This window comes from Capronia epimyces (genome assembly GCF_000585565.1).
Source record: "Capronia epimyces CBS 606.96 chromosome Unknown aczIQ-supercont1.4, whole genome shotgun sequence".
Classification (NCBI taxonomy): Eukaryota; Fungi; Ascomycota; class Eurotiomycetes; order Chaetothyriales; family Herpotrichiellaceae; genus Capronia; species Capronia epimyces.
In genome coordinates this window covers 131,079-147,433 of record NW_006912907.1, presented here as the reverse complement: position 1 = coordinate 147,433, position 16,355 = coordinate 131,079, and the positions used below count along the sequence as shown (strand labels likewise).

The 16,355-nt window shown below is 55.0% G+C and overlaps 7 protein-coding genes across 7 annotated transcripts; 4 read left to right on the top strand and 3 right to left on the bottom strand.

Annotated features, from left to right (window-relative positions):
- Positions 1-115: 115 nt before the first annotated feature.
- On the top strand, positions 116-2,779 carry A1O3_04667 (uncharacterized protein; the record flags this gene model as incomplete). Its single annotated transcript, XM_007734795.1, has 2 exons — positions 116-230; positions 288-2,779. The coding sequence occupies 2 exons, from the start codon at positions 116-118 to the stop codon at positions 2,777-2,779; spliced, it is 2,607 nt and encodes an 868-aa protein (XP_007732985.1).
- Positions 2,780-3,221: 442 nt separating this feature from the next.
- A1O3_04666 (uncharacterized protein) lies at positions 3,222-5,116 on the top strand (the record flags this gene model as incomplete). Its single annotated transcript, XM_007734794.1, has 2 exons — positions 3,222-3,679; positions 3,736-5,116. The coding sequence occupies 2 exons, from the start codon at positions 3,222-3,224 to the stop codon at positions 5,114-5,116; spliced, it is 1,839 nt and encodes a 612-aa protein (XP_007732984.1).
- A 247-nt stretch (positions 5,117-5,363) lies between these two features.
- On the bottom strand, positions 5,364-6,920 carry A1O3_04665 (uncharacterized protein; the record flags this gene model as incomplete). The annotated part of the gene is made up of 1 exon (XM_007734793.1): positions 5,364-6,920. One exon carries the CDS (start codon positions 6,918-6,920, stop codon positions 5,364-5,366), a length of 1,557 nt encoding a protein of 518 aa, XP_007732983.1.
- A 695-nt stretch (positions 6,921-7,615) lies between these two features.
- A1O3_04664 (uncharacterized protein) lies at positions 7,616-9,137 on the top strand (the record flags this gene model as incomplete). The annotated part of the gene is made up of 2 exons (XM_007734792.1): positions 7,616-8,921; positions 8,980-9,137. The coding sequence occupies 2 exons, from the start codon at positions 7,616-7,618 to the stop codon at positions 9,135-9,137; spliced, it is 1,464 nt and encodes a 487-aa protein (XP_007732982.1).
- A 972-nt stretch (positions 9,138-10,109) lies between these two features.
- A1O3_04663 (uncharacterized protein) lies at positions 10,110-10,923 on the bottom strand (the record flags this gene model as incomplete). The annotated part of the gene is made up of 3 exons (XM_007734791.1): positions 10,110-10,494; positions 10,621-10,837; positions 10,902-10,923. 3 exons carry the CDS (start codon positions 10,921-10,923, stop codon positions 10,110-10,112), a joined length of 624 nt encoding a protein of 207 aa, XP_007732981.1.
- A 357-nt stretch (positions 10,924-11,280) lies between these two features.
- On the top strand, positions 11,281-13,331 carry A1O3_04662 (uncharacterized protein; the record flags this gene model as incomplete). The annotated part of the gene is made up of 2 exons (XM_007734790.1): positions 11,281-11,316; positions 11,391-13,331. The coding sequence occupies 2 exons, from the start codon at positions 11,281-11,283 to the stop codon at positions 13,329-13,331; spliced, it is 1,977 nt and encodes a 658-aa protein (XP_007732980.1).
- An 879-nt stretch (positions 13,332-14,210) lies between these two features.
- On the bottom strand, positions 14,211-15,941 carry A1O3_04661 (guanosine-diphosphatase; the record flags this gene model as incomplete). Its single annotated transcript, XM_007734789.1, has 1 exon — positions 14,211-15,941. One exon carries the CDS (start codon positions 15,939-15,941, stop codon positions 14,211-14,213), a length of 1,731 nt encoding a protein of 576 aa, XP_007732979.1.
- Positions 15,942-16,355: the final 414 nt, after the last annotated feature.

Genomic DNA, 16,355 nt, shown 5'->3' with positions numbered 1-16,355 from the left:
AGACATGGTCGCATGATATTCGGACCACGACACCCCTCGCCTTCCTGCGGTACCGGCGCCTCAACTATGCGGCACTCAGATCCCTTCTCCAGTCCCTCGAAACGGTAGTCCAGGCATGTCCCACGGTGTTCAAGTCACCGCTCGCCAACTATGGGGTCACCTGAGCACTCCAGCCGTGAGTCAGACGGCCTCCAGTGCGTGGTGTACGCCTCTGATTCTACCCAGCGGGGGTGAGTACCTATTAGGTGCCTTGCATGCGACAAAAGACTCAAACTGACCTGAAATAGGAATTTTTGTCTTTGACAATGATCAGACCAGTACCCTACAGGCCAAGGTCACCTTTATGCTTCCATGCGAAAACCCAGATCCCATCATTAGCCCCGACACCACCGGTAACTCCTCAGTCATCGGCTTCCAGGATCCCTTCTATGCGTCGATATCGCCGCAGATATTTGCCCTTGCTACCGCGACCGTAATCAGCTACGTCTTGGTCATCCTGATTTTCATTACTCCCAGGACTTTTTTCGTGGGAGGGCCGGGTGGCGGAGCGAGGTTACTGGGGCGTCGCGGTGTCATCACAGGCACATATGGATCGTCTTCCATAGTGGGTGTTGGGCGCAGGCCACTGCTACAAAAGATTGCAACAGTCACCGTGGCCGTTTCTCTGACGATAGCCACCGCGGATACATTTTCGGTCGCAGAAAATCAGTACAATGAAGGTTACATGGACTCCAATCAGCTGGTCGACAACGTCGTGAGGAGCCTCGAAATTCGCATTATCCGGGTCATATCGGACACATTTCTATGGCTCGCGCAGGTACAAACGCTCATTCGCTTGTTCCCTAGACACAAGGAGAAGGTCACCATCAAATGGCTCGGGTTTGCAATGGTTTCTTCCGACACAATCTTCAGCATCTTGGATTCCTTTGTCAGTGACAACGCGAGAACACGTCCACGAAGTTTCTCAGATGCCATACCCGCCCTGAACTACTTGTTTGAACTGGCCATCTCCCTAATCTACGCCTCGTGTGTGGTCTATTATTGTCTTTCCAAACGGCGTTTCGCATTCTGGCATCCGAAGATGAAGAACATCTGTCTGGTTGCGTTACTGTCTCTGATATCTGTTGTCATTCCAGTGGTGTTTTTTGTGCTGGACATATCTCAACCCGACCTGGCGGGCTGGGGTGAGTATATCCGATGGGTCGGTGCAGCCGCGGCCAGCGTTGTCGTTTGGGAATGGGTAGAACGGATAGAGTCCCTGGAGAGGGACGAGAGAAAAGATGGAATTCTTGGGAGGGAAGTATTCGACGGCGATGAGATGCTTAATATGACTTCCTCGGACGATGCAAGTTGGCATGGCCATGGTCGGAGCACCGGTCAAGAGGGTGGGCTTCGCAAGACCATAGGCGACGGCATGCTTTCGAGGTACAATCGGCTCCGTGTCCGGCTTCCACTACGGAAACGGCGCAAAACGGCGCCTCCAGATGGTATCAACACTGGGGCGGACGCGCTGAACCCGACCGGACAACGTTCGGCACCGCATAATCAGCTTGTTATCCAGGAAGAGCGCATGCCGCCTCCCAGCAGGACCGGCACCGGGAGCACCGGAAGTACAGTTTATGCAATTCGTTACCACAATCCCACAAGCCCATCGCCGAACTTCCTACAGAACATGCATTCTCGGCCGGCAAGCGATGCAGCCATTGACGCCGCAGTGGACGCGTCATCCGAGCATTCAGCCTTGGATTCCTTACCCTCCACCGCCGACAAAGAGATGGTCTTGGAACCTGTGATCTTGGCACCAAGCGAGACTTTCAACCGACAAAGGTGGCATTCTGTGACCAGCCCATTCAAGCGCCGAAGGGCTGAACCTCCAGCAGAAGTAGCCGATGCACAGATCGCCAGTGGCATCAGACGTTCACCAATTGATCGCAGTCTGAACTTGCGTGGTCGACTTGGGGCATTTGCTTCCGCACAAAAGGAGCGGTTTGCTCACCGAGGGAGTCTTCCGGCAGTCTCTTTGCCGGTAACTGTGATTCCCGCCCCGAAGGGTGACGAGCGGACTTGGTCGCCGGATGACTTGTGTGATGGTCCGACCATCGACGCGGCAATCCCGACGGACAGCAGGAATACGTCCTCTGCAAGTCAAGGAACTGGTGATGGTCAAGGAGGGCCTGATGGCCCTGCTTCAGTGGTTAACATACCAGCTCCAATACAAGGCCGGACTTGGTCTCCGGACAGTCTGCTTAATTCCGCGACCAGCCATTCTCGCCAGCATGGTGACGGAAACGTTCAACATCCCGACAGTGTAGCCACACCGCCAACGGCGCTCGTGTCTCGTACTGCTTCCGGAAGTCATGATGGCACGACAGCTGCAGAATGCTTCACGACGTCGGCAACGGGAACAAGCTCGAGCCAGGCAGGAGATATTGCTCACTCTATTACACCACGACCGACTGCTTACAAGCCATCCTCGAATATCGCTCCGATCGCAGAGCACTCCACAGAGGAAGATACTGGAGAACTCGTTCAGGACCATGACCCGCTGCGTGAGAACAGGACCACTCCACGGCCATTGAGCCCTCATCGAATAGCCGATCCAGAGACCAATACTATTCCAAATATGGCCGCGGGGGCAGACGCAGAAGCGAACATATCAGCTCTTCAGCCTTCACCAGCTGTGGTGGTGGCGGGGAATTCGACGGGGGACAATCAGCTTGGGCAGGTGGAGCAGGATTCGGACGTCTCAGAAGACGGAAGAGATACCGGTGGCACATGATCTGCTTGGACCGGTTGACCATCTGTTCCAGGTGGAACAACTGCGACAGAACCCCTGTAATCGCATCATGCATGACAGTCACGATAGGACCCATGATACCCCAAAATATCAACAGAAACAGAGAGCCTGTGGTTCGAGTGCAAGGCGTCTCACCGTAGTTAGTCTATACTGTGGACCATGGGGACGGTGATACGCAGACGTTGTCACCGCGCTGTCCACGTCTGCCTAGGTGCCTGGTATATTTTATGCGTGGCACACCGGGCCATCAACATGTGGACGACTGATTTGAACACCGCCCATTTCGTTGTCGTCGTGCGCCGGCTGTGGTACCCTTGCTGTTGACACACCAGGCTCCCAACCGACTAAACTACCAACATGTTCCGTCCCTGAACAGTCTAAATGCCCGCTTCAACCGTCGTCGTCTTACCCATGCCGCCGCAGGATGACCTTTCAAGCCAACCATCTCTACAGCAATGGTCCTGATATTCAAGGCGCATTTGGGGTGGACAGCGTGCCCCTCACGATCGTCGCCCACATAATATCCTACCTGGAGGACGACGTCGCCTCTCTTGCCCAGTTATGCCGCACCTCACGCGTCCTCTTCTACATGACTCTTCCACATCTGTGGAACAATGTGGCCTTGAAATCATACAGCAGCATCCGCTACAAAGATGAACTCCCCGAGGGCTTTGGCGGTGCCAGCCCGTTTTCAATGGGCCTCAACGCCCTAGTCACCAGGAATGTGTCCCGTCTCGTCCGTTCCTTGGCTCTGGAAGGGGAGATTGGCGCGGCGGACTTGGACGAGTATGCAAGAGCCGGTCGAGTTTCGGAGAGCGAGATGATTCTCAACATAGCCATCCGTGCAGCCATAGATCAGTGTGTACATCTCAGGAGCTTCAAGTGAGGACACCCGACTCCCCCAAGGCAAAGTCCGTAGCTAAACCGTGTGTGTATAGGTGGGATCTGGACACCAGACGACAACCCAACGTGTATGCGGGCCTTGCAAAACTGTCCAGCCTCGAAACCCTATGGCTAAAACTCCCTACAAACCGGTCCCCGCAACCTGTGGTGGAAGCGCCTCCTCTGCCCAACCTCAAGTCTCTGACGATCACACACTATGATCCCTTCTGTTTCCCCGATGACTTCTCGACTCTGTTCTTGCATGCCAGCAAGCTCGAGGTCCTCAACATGCACTTCTCGCCTCGGATGAGAGAACGAGGCGAGACATCCGTCATGTTAACCCAGTTTTTCAGGAAAAACATTGCGGCCAAGAAGAAGCTCTACCTCAAGAAAATCGGCGTCTACAATCTCCTCCCGTACGTAGATGCTGCAGAATGCGTGGAGGTCTTGGATTCCAGCCTGTGCGAGGACTTTACCGCCTTGAACACTTTCGGGCTGGATGAAGACGCCGTGAACGGCCGTCCTGCGACACACTTTATCGACCGAGCCTGGATGGTGTCTGTGGATGAAAGATCCAGGCCGAAGCGGCCCAAGACACTCCGTCTGGACCAGCTACACAAGCGCCATGCATTGGACCTGGGCAAATCCGCCGGCCTCGAACGCTTATATCTTATCAACGCACGCTACAAAGCCGAGTCGGCAGAAGTGTCTCCTCGGGCTCCCTCGACAACCACGAGCGGCAACCGCTCAGCAAGACCTACACCTACACCAAACACCAGCCTCCGCGACTTGTACCTCGACAGCATCTGCGACGTGTGTGGCCCGACGCTGAAGCATTTGATTCTGCCGGCTCGATGGCTTCTTCCGACCCAGGTAACGGCCCGACTCATCCGCTCGTGCCCTAACCTCACACAATTAAGCGCGGCGATCCAGTGTGTGGACCTGGACGTGCTTCGCATCCTTGTCCCGTTTCTATCCAAGCTTTGGGCGATGCGGATCTTGAGCCCGATTCTCGATCTCGAAGGCGACGAGCGCGATCGTGATCGTGACGGCCAAGCCCCGGCGCAGCTTCCGAAGTACAACGCCGTCTCGGAATTATCCCACTGCCTACCGGAGCAACAGGCCACCGAGGTATTGGAACAGAACCTGGGGACCTCGGTCAACGACTTCCCCAAGCTGCGCTACATTGGAGTGGGAGATGCCGTCTGGGAGGTGGGCGGTGTCGTCGAGGAGGTGGTAAGCATGCCTGTCCAGGTCCCGATGCAAAACGGGGCTTGGCCACCCAACGATGTAGGGCCAGGATCGGAGAACACCAGTACCACCCTCGGCGATGGGTGGCACAAAGAGGTTGTGCGCCGACGGAAAATCAAGCGTATCCGCGCCGACGATGTCAAGCACATCGAGATCTGGAAGATGGACTCGATGGATATTATTTGATGGACCCCGATCCGGGCTGCGACCGTATAGCGATTGGATTAATGACGGACATATGGTGTCGGACACGAATCGATGATATCAGTTGGCACCTTGGACTTTGGTCTGCCAGATACGAGGTATTGTAAAGCATGGAATATATAGATAAATAGGCAACCATGACCAAAGATATAATAGAGCAAGACAACACCCGTTGATACTGAGTTGGCCAATACCCGAGCCTAGTCCTCCCTCCCTCCCCAATTGACGGTCAAGCCGCTCCTACTTCGATCTCCCGCTGCACCTTTTCTTCAAAGAGAGTCGACTCGTCTCTCTTGACTTCAAGCCACCATTTATCTCGGTCCAAAGTGTCGGCTATGAACTTGAGCTCAAGCTTCAGGCCAATTGGCAGCTGCGCATTCTCGATGTAAACACGATTGCCAGGAAACTCTGGAGCAAATGTGGGTCTTGGGTCAGCTGGTAACTTTATAGGAACATGCGGTGTCGGCATTCGGTCCTCTAGCAGATAGTAAATGCTGAGACAGATTTCGACCTTCCCGTGTACGGGGTGATGGTAAAGCAGTCGAAAAGATTGGCCCCACCCAAGAGGTTGGAACCAAACGCCGTACTCTTTCTTCCACCCTTCACGGTACATTTGGTCGGGAAGTTGGAACGCGGTCTGGGTTCCCAACGTGTCTCGAATGAAACACGTCCACCCTGAATCATATGTTACCGAAGCTGTCCAACCAAGCGTCCTACTCTTCCTGATGTAGACAGTCCTCACCGAAATGACATCGTTTTGGATCTCTTTTCGATTGAGCCTGACTCCTTTATTTATAATGTGAGAGTCCAAATTTTCGCCATATTCCAGAGCAAGCCCGACCAATTCCATTGGGTTCCTCTCATCCACGCATGACAAGATTCCAATGTAGGCAGAGTCTCTGCGAATAAAGGGTAACTGGATACGCAGTCCACGTGCTGTGACCGTGAATGGATCCCCATCGGCTCTGAGACGCACCGGGACAAAAGACTGAACATCGTGGAAATCCGCGGGGCTGGCCGCAAAAGTATCAGGCAAGGCCCTATAACCGGTCTGACGAAAGTGCCATGCCAATATTGTGTGGTCTTCGGTGACCTTCGCAATTTCCTCCTGGAGCCTGACGAATGCACCAGCACCCTCGCCATATAAAAGAGGCATGTTGATGCCAAAGATCCCTAGCAGACTATAGGCCATGTCCTCAGGTCTGGTGGTGGACCGTCGTGAGGCCCAGGACATTCGTGCCGCCACGCTGTATTCGCTGTACTGCTTCTTGCCTTGAATGACAGCCTTTGGAATTCGGGTGATTGCGGCGACACGCTCAGACAGGTCGTCTTTCGTGCCAAGAAAGGCGAAAGACTTGCCAAAGAACAATATATTGTCAGGTGCCAGAAGTTCCTGCAAGGTCCAGCCTCGAGTGAACCATCGGCTCTTCTCCAAGGCTCGGGGGCCTAAGCGGCCCAGGGTGTCGACGTCCTCCAGGTAAGCGAAGCAGACTTTGGCGTCTCTATACCAGCGAAACATGGAGTTGATAGCCTCGGAAAGTTCGGCGCTGCTGCTTTTGTCGATGCAGCAGGTGTCGACCCACACGTAGTCGAGGTCTTTTCGGATGGCCGTTTCGCACGCGTACTTGATCTTGATGTAAGCAGCACGTTTCTTCACATTGTGCTGATGAATGTCTGCGAAGGTGATCTCGCCCACGCCCCACGTGTGCGAGAGGATTGCATAAGACGGAATGTTGCCTGGGTGGAATTCCACTAGCTGGCCGGTGTGAGCGTTGAGCAGCCGCATGTCGATGAGCCTAGGTTCCCGCCGCGACACCGTTTTGCCGTGCGAAGATTGTGGTGGACTCAGAGACTTCGAACTACCTGGTACTTATGTCCAGCAGGCAGCGAAGGCTGAGTCCTGTAGGGTCCGAGTCGGTAGCGGGGCAGTGCAACATGGGTGCTTGCATCAGGCTGAGGCGGAGGCGGAGGCTGTAACCCGGCCCGACCCAGTCAGACGCAGGGTAAGCCAGCATATCTTGGGCCGCAACCTTGCCGCGTTGTCCATGTGTGTCCATGGCCATGGCCTGTGGCTGGACGATTGCCCATTTCCACCGAGCACTCAGTACTCAGTACTCCGTACTCATTGTCCGTACATCGCAAGTTCTTCAGCACCATCAGAGACCTAGACCTAGACCTTGACCTTGACCTAGCAAGAGCGTCAGTAGTAGTAGGTGAGCCCAGTGTTGCAGGTTCAGTTGCACGTTGACTCGTTGCACCTTCCCTCCCCGTCTGCGGGATTGGCAGGTATAATATACTTGTTGCTTCCTGCCAGTGTACATGATGTCCCGCAAAATGAGCAGGGCTGGAGAGGGAGATCAGGCGGCGATATCCGCGATACGACACGAGCATTCCAGCAGATACCTATATCTACATATGTAGATGTAGCGTGATGTCCCCGCAGCTTCTCTCCTTCTCGCAGTCGACAACGTGGAACTGAGGATGGGCGCGCGGCAGATCTCGGCTGAAGAAGTCGGCAGACACAGCACGGACAACGATGCCTGGATTGTCTTGAACGGTGTGGTCTGGGACATCAGCGGGTTTGCGGCAAGGCACCCAGGCGGCCGAGAGGCCATTGAAGAGTTCTTCGGCCGGGATGGAAGCCAAATCTATAATCAAATCCACAGCCCCCAGCTGGCCGAGAAGTTTCTGGGCCCGGAGAAGAAGGTCGGCGTGATCGAGACCACCGGAGTAAACAGCGACAGTGACAGCAACAAAGACCCCAGCACCAGCACCAGCGTTGAGGCCGCAGAGCAGGAGAGCGGCAGCCATTTGAGACCCGCCCTCGACTCGATCATCAGCATCTACGAGTTCGAGCAGATCGCCCCCAAGCGTCTCCGGCCCAAGTCGTGGGCCTACATCGCAGGGGCCACCGAGGACGGCCTGACCAACGCCGCGAATGCAGAGTGGTACCGTCGCATCTGGTTCCGGCCCCGGGTGCTGACCGGAGTGGGCAAAGCAAACACCACCACCACGATATACGGGCGAAGGTGGTCGTCGCCGATCCTCAACTCGCCGACCTCGTCAGCAATGCTCGCCCATGCCGACGGAGAGCTCGCGTTGGCGAGGGCATTCTCGGCCTGTGGCAACCCCATCATCATCCCGACCATGTCGTCCTACCCGCTGCAAGACATTGTCGCCGCACTGCCGGAAGGCCATCCGTTCTTCTTCCAGCTCTATGTCCACAGCGACCGCGCTGAGATGGAGAAACTGCTGGATGAGGTCTGTGCGTTGAAACCTCAGGCGATCCTCGTCACCGTCGATCTCCCCGTCATGTCCAAGCGTGAGACGTATGCAAAGTATGAGGCGCAAGAGCGGCAATCCAAGAAGAAGCTGGCCAACATCCCCATGTCGGAGAAAGCCACAGTTTCGGCTGTCGATCCGACGCTGAACTGGGACGATATCAAATATATCCAGAAGCGGACCGGTGTGCCGGTCTTTGTCAAAGGAATCCAGACCGCCGCCGACGCTCGACTAGCCTATGAGTACGGCTGTGCTGGCATCTACATCTCCAACCATGGCGGAAGAGCCCTCGATACCGCCCCGCCATCGATCCTGGTTCTTCTCGACATCCAAGCCAATTGTCCGGAGATCTTGGACCACATGCAGGTATTCATCGACGGAGGCATCCGACGAGGCTCAGATATCTTGAAGGCCATCTGTCTGGGCGCCAGCGCTGTCTGTGTTGGGAGGCCCATTCTTTACTCATTGACATATGGAGAGGCGGGTGTCAAGCATGCCATCAAAAGTATGTTCTAAACGGCCCTCACTCTCATGGGGTGTATACTGATACTAATGAATGGCAGTCCTTGAGGCGGAGCTCGACAGTGCCATGCAGCTGGTGGGCATTACGAGTCTGGACCAGGCGCACCCAGGTCTGGTCACCACGAGCGCGCTGGATAGATATATCTACCATGGGCAGGACCACCCATGGGCACGAAAGCCCCAACGGTCCAAGTTGTGAGGTGAGTACGGATATAGAGTACCGAGTACTGTATAGATTCGAGGCAGGAGAAGGGGAAGAAGTATACAATAGACACCATTTAGAGTACTTTGGCAATCCCGGCCACGCTGGAGCCAATCATGCTGATACAATTACAAACTTGTCTCAATGTGGAAATCAGTGCTTCTTGGCGTGCAGAATACACCTATTGCGTCAACACAAATAACTCACCGGCTTTTTTCGTCCAGCAATCTCGTTTCTGTTCTTTTGCCATGCCATGCAATGCCAGCCAGTGTGCACATTCTCACTTCCATCATGATTTACTTCTGTCAGTGACGCCAGTGACGCCAGTGACGCCAGTGATGCTTTGATGCCAACTTCACTGTCGATTTCTGCACAACCCTCCTCGCGCTGATTGTCAGGCGCAGGCGCGGGTGCGGGCGTGCTGTCAGCTGGCAGCTGGAAATTGAAATCATGTCACGCCTCCAGCCAAAAAAAAAAAAAAAAAACCTACACCGTTTGATTATGTTTATTTTTGTCTTTGTCCTTGTCTTGTCATCGTTATCGCTTCTATCTATGCTAGAGCTGGCCGTTTCATCTCACACCCAAAGCGAGCCAGTGTGGACAGGGAAGCTAGATTAGTATCCAGCCTCGACTGACGGCCAGGCCTTCAGGGCTTGGTCGCGAGGCTTTCCACCCATCTCTACTGCTGCAGCTTCACATTCACATGTTTGGGCTGTGGGTTGATTTATGTGGAGACAAAAGAATACAAAAATATAAAAACCCTTATCTGGATCATCGCATGTCGCATATTGGATGTCGCATACTCGTACATACCTACCTATATGCTGTTGACACAGGTGTTGTTCCTGTTGCCATTGCCGTTGCCGTTGCCTTGGCTCTCCTCTCTACCGCCCAAGATGTAATCTGTATCGTAAACGCCGTGGTAGTGCTGTCGACGGCACCGGCAAACTCCCATAGTTCACACTTGCCCTACCGGAAGACGCCCGCCCGAGTCATGATGGCTCGAAAGTCTTCCATGTTCACTCCTTGGCCGACCCCGGTTCCACCGTTGGCCTCCAGAATCATCGCCTTCAAGACATCGTCGCTCACCTCCTCCTTCAAGATCTTGGCCACCGCCCGGAGATCGTGCAGCCGAATCACCTGCTCGTGGCCCGCACCAGCCGCCTGACCGGGATGGAACAGCTGGAACGCAGTCTCGACTTCTTCGGCTTTGGTCTCGTCCGTTTTGGCCTTGAGCTGGATGGCGCACAGAGCGAGGAAGTGAGGATACGTCACATGGCCAGACGAGTCTGGGTCTAGCGTCTCGATGAATTCTCGCATCTCCGACTGACTGCTCGGCGCGAGTCCTTGCGCTCTAAGGGGAGAGAGAAAGTTGCGGTCAACGCTGGGGTCTTGCGTATAGCCGCAGCACGAGACATGGGGAGGCGAGCAGAGCTCATGAGAATGGGGAGGTCCTGCGTGTTTGATGATCTGGACTCACTTTAGAACATTCCGTACGTCGGTCGTCCGAATGACGCCTTCTTTCTCATCCTCGTAGTCTTCCACATCATCAAGCCGGAAGAGGTTCCAGGCCTCTTTGATCTCGGCCTCTTCCTCTGCCGTCAGATCATTCTCCTTGGCGAGTTTCGAACGTCGCGCCTTTGGGGTTGAAGGGCCTGCTCGGGAAGAAGAGGCTGCAGATTTGCCTCGGGAAGGCGCTTTACGTGGCGGCTGAGAGAGGTCAGTGGATGGCCGTCAAAGGAAATACCCGACAACACCAACCATGGCCGGATAACGACGACATTGGACAGGGCAACGCAAACTTCTCGCTATAGTTCCATTCAACTTCGGAGAAGACACTGGAGGTAAAGACGGATCACGAGGAACGGCAGTAGCAATACCAGGTAGTGAAGACTGAGGTTGGTGGGAGGATGTTTCGGATCGCGAGTTGGTGACGCCACAGAGAATGTTGTAGACAGGTACAGATACGAATATATTTAATCCAATGTGGCTGACGTACGTTTGCCGCCTGATCGAGAACCCGAACATCAACACCACCACCACCCACCACCAACATGCATTTATTGATACCATCACTCTACCGGTATTCCTCCTAGCTGCGATGTATGGCCCTGCCCATCACTAACCTCTGCGACTGACCATGGACGTCCAACTCTATGTTTACGACCTGTCACAGGTGCGTTCCTGTTCCTGTTCCTCACAGTTCCCTCGCACCGCAGTGCTGTCCCTTACTAACCTGACGTGACCCAGGGCCTGGCCAGACAGTATTCTCGTGCTCTGACCGGCGTCCAGATCGATGCCATCTATCACACAGCCATCGTCCTCAACAATGTCGAGTATTTCTTCGGCCAGGGCATCCACAGAAAAGTCCCCGGCTCAACCCACCATGGCCGGCCCATGTCGGTGGTGAATCTGGGAAAGACAGACCTCCCCCTCGATGTCATCGAAGAGTACATTGAATCTCTGGAAGACATCTACACCCCGGAGTCGTACGACCTGTTCCTGCATAACTGCAACAACTTCTCGCAGGACCTGGCCATGTTTCTTGTGGGCAAGAGTATCCCCGATGAGATCCGGAGCTTACCCGAGACATTTCTCAACACCCCTATCGGACAGATGCTGCGTGGCCAACTCGACCAGTCCATGAGAAAGATGACCCAGGCTCCCGATGCTGCCGCTGGCCAGAACGCCTCGAGGAATCCTACAGCTGCCAAACCGACTCCTAACGCCGTCGCAAACGGAACTCCTGCCTCGTCCACACCCAACGCCACAGCCATCCATAGAGTCGCTCCCACGGCCATCATCAATGCGCAGCCCCCAGCACAATCTCCGGGCCACGTCTACAACATCTCGTCGCTGACCGAGCTCGATAGCCTGCTCGAAGGGGCCCGACAATCCTGCGCCGTTGTCTTCTTCACCTCGGCCACCTGCCCGCCATGCAAGATCGTGTATCCCACCTACGACGAACTTGCTGCCGAAGCGGGCGTTGAAAGCGGCGCGAAGCTGATCAAAATCGACATCTCCGCCTCCCCGTCGGCGCACGCCGTGGCACAGAAATACCAAGTCCGCGCCACTCCGACCTTCATCACCTTTCTCAAGGGCCAAAAGCAGGATGAGTGGTCTGGCGCCAACCCGGCACAACTCAGAGGCAATGTTCGCTTGCTGCTGCAGATGACTAGACCGCCTCAGCACCAGCACGCGACACTGAAACTGCCCACTTTCCAGCGCATCATCAACACCCCTATTATGTACACCCGCACACCCCCCCTGGACAAACTCCTCGCCAAAATCGGGCCGGAGATCTCCCAGGCGCAGTCTGTGCAAGACCTCGTGGCCTACATCAGAGCCCGCGATGCCAAGGGCATGACCGAAGCACCCCTGCCGGATCTCCACGCGTTCAGTGCCCATCTCGCCTCGGCATTTCCCTCGCTCCCGTCCGAGAAACATTTCGTAGTGATAGACCTTGTCCGCGTTGCAGCTGCGGATCCGCGAGTGTCGAGTTTCCTCGTGACAGAGCATGAGCGCACGACTCTCTCGACCCTCTTGTCTGCAACGCGGAGCGGCGGCGACTTCTCCTCTGCGCCGTACAACATCCAGTCCGTCTCGTTGCAGCTCACCTGTAACATGTTTGGGTCGAACGTGTTTCAGGAACAAGTATTCCGTGGACAAAACGCTGCGGCAAGCTCGGTGAACTTGAAAGAGGCAGTCGAGTCGCTCGCATCGCAATGTCTGCTTTCACCCCATGTGAATGCGCGTCTCATGGCCGCTGCACTCGTCTACAATCTTGCTGCATACATCCATAACCAGCGCGTCCATGCCCAAACCACCACATCCACCACGGCCGCTGACGAGGATGCCGCCCCCAGTGACGATCTCTCCGCCGCCCTGCTGGAGTCCATCACGTCGCTTGTGTCTGTCAACGGCACAGACTCGACAACCGGAACAGGAAATGGGAATGTCAAGGGCGCCGTCAATGCCAAAGAAACACTGCACGCTCTCCTCCTTGCACTTGGCATGCTGCTGTACGCCGCCCCGCCGGAGAACATGCTCTGGGATCTGTGCCAGGCCATGGACCTGCGGGAGACGTTGAAACAAATAAAAAAGACTGGCCACGGACTCGGCGACGACGTCAAGACCGAACCGCTGCTGAAAGAGGTCGGAGACGAACTATTGGGCAAAGGCAGCTTTTGAACCCCAGCCGTGGCTGAGCCGAGTCGGCACCGAATTTCAAATTTCTTTACGCACCACGCGGAGGGGGAGGCATGCATACCTAGACCGCGATGGAATCTGACATGCGCCCTAATGAGCTCCATGTGGCCGGAGTCGAGAGGACTTCAGCGCGTCGCGATAGAAGGGTCCATATCGATCCAATTCGTTCCTGTTCCTGCCGCTCATTTGTCCTTAGCGGAGGCGTTTGGGGGAGAAGGGAGAGCTGGTGGTGAGAGAAACAAGACTCTATATAGAGATTAGATCTAGGAGTGAGGCGCTATTTAGATATCTTTAATATACAGATGCCATATACGGATATACAGCGTCGACGGCCATTCTACCAATTAGTTACGGATACACAGTGTAGACGGCCATTCTACCAGTTAGTTAGTTGCAACTAGAGGAGAACAAAGGACGTGATAGGTAGAGGAGAACAAAAGACAGTGATGGAAGGGCCTAAGGCCTAAGACCCAAGCCTGACTCAACTTAACCATAACGAACTCGAATCTTTTCAAGGTAAGGTAAATCTATTCTGCCGACCCGATACCCAGTCCAGCCCAGCCGCCCCCGTCCGTTCAAGTAATATGCATACCTACCTAGGTACCCAGTAGGTACCTGGACCAGCGTCAATGTACGGTACTGGTACTCTACATGCTGTCCCAGCAAGGGACTCCCACTCCCATTGAGGACATCATTGTCCTCACCCAGCCGTGAATCCAGACACTCCCGGTGTTTCCGTGGGCCCTCACGGATATGTCGATTCGCGAGGGAGAAGGGACAAGAAAAGAGGAATTATGTACAGGCCGAAAAGGCATACGGGGGTACCAGCTGAAGTCATCTCATGCTCATCTAATGCCCATCTCATCGTGTGACCTCCTTGATCCGGCATTCCCATCCACTTTCCTTCTCGAGCAACGGCAGGCTGGCACCCAGACACCAGCCCAGCTCGTTGCCCTTGATCTTCTTGGCGATCTTGACCTCTCGGTCAATCGGCATCTCGTACCCGGTATGCAGTAGCGCCGACATGAAGTTCAGGTCGAGGCACCACTCGGGCCGGTCGCGCAGATCCGCCAGCGCTCCTTCGACACCTGCAAAGGCGTTCCAGTGTTTCTCTCCGCCGCACACCTTGTCCGTCAGGTCGAGCATTTCTCGCAACGTGAACGACTCCGGCATGCCTAGGTCATGGGTCCGGTCGTAGAAGTAGGAGAAGATATACACATCTTCGCGGGAGAAGGTCTTCGAGAGAGATGGTTGGTGGACGCCGTTGAACGAGCACGGATGCAGGTTGCATTCTTTCTCCTTGTAGAGAATCCCCTCCGCCAGCGCCCGACACTGGGCTGGGAGTCCGTCGGGCGGCCCATACATGAGCACACTGTGTTGCCCTGCCAGCTCGTGATCATTAGGCATGGTGACGTTGATTCTCTTCTGCATGCCCGGGATGATACAGCTGTTGGGGATCTCTTTCGACAGCCAGGCTTTCGAATCTGGGTTCTGCTTGTGCATATGGCCCAGAACCGAGGCATGTAGAGCATTCCGCGCCGACATGAGCCCGTACCCGAGATGGGAATGTTGGTACAGTTCGAACTCCCGCCCACCAAACTTGAGGTTGTATTTGTGGTCACCCTCAGCCATCTTCTCGGGCATGCCCCCGTGCGGACTATTCTTAAACGTCGGCTGGAAGACAATCTGCGTAGAGCCGCCGCCGAGATCCAATATGGCCGCTGTTGGTGTCTCGTCGGGCCCGCCGATTTTACCCAGCAGATAGTTGGTGGTGATCCAGGCGAACACGCCTTCATCCTCCCCTTTCATTATCTCAACCCCTCCTTTCTCCTTGGAGACCACGGGGAAGGGATATTGTGTCTCCAGTCGCGTACGGACGGCTTCGAGGATCTTCGCACTCATCTCTTCTCCCAAAAGTCGCAAGCCGGCTGTGGCTTTGACCGCCACCGGGGTACAGGACTTGTAATCATCTGGAACAGTGGCCACGGCCACTGCCAGGAGAGGATCCAGACTCTTGGCCGCGCCCTCCGCATCTGTCTTGTAGGAACTCAGCCCTGAACCCTCGGGCCTTGGCTCCGTCATCTTGAACTCTTCATTTTCTAGTTCGGGCGTCGGCCCGCAGTTGTTGAACTTGTACACATGGATTCTGCTCCCCGTGCTTCCCGCATCGATCATGATAGCATACTGGACAAGGGGCTTGGAAAGGTCGTGAGGTTTCGTACATCTCGTCGTCGGAGAATTGCTAGAAGTGTATATGTTATTGCTGTTGGAAGGGCTGCTTCCTCCTGAGAAGAACCAGTACAGCAGAACGATCAGGGTCAAGACTCCCCCGGTCTTGAAGAACCGTGCCTGCCGACTTTGAGTCATCCAGGCGGTGCTTATGGACTCCAGGGTGTAAGGCTGGCTCGTGCCGTTTCCTCCTGTTTGGCGCTCCGACTTTTCAAAAGGGTCCCAAGGGGCGTTGTTGGAATCACTGTTGCCAGCGTGTCTCAGTGGCAAGCCACTGGAGACGGACCGACGCCGTGGAGGGGAGCCGAAAGAAACGTACGACCAGATTCCAGCTCGGCCAGACGAGTTGTGGGAGGTGGACATGGACAAAACACACAGAAAACGAAGGTCGTGGCGACAAAGCCTCAGAACAAAATCGTGCGTGGGAGGTGGGATAGAACAATGGGCAAAGGGGCTCAAGACTTGAGGACAGGACACGAAGCGATAAAGATTATTTTGGGGATCAGGACGGATGCGCGGGCGGAATCTCGCGTTCGAGCTGGTCTAAGGGTTTAGGGTCCTTAGGTCCCCTAATAACCCCTGTACAGGGGGAAGCGAACGAATCGGTGGGTACATACTACACGCCAGTGGCACGGTGGCTACAGTTCTCGCCGCAGTAATGCAAGTACAGTAGTATATCTGTCTAATAAGGGCATGGGGAAATGCTACAGAAATTATCTTGTCCGTCACCTTCTAAACTACCCTTCCTTCCTTCACCTTTGGTTGGTGATATCCTCT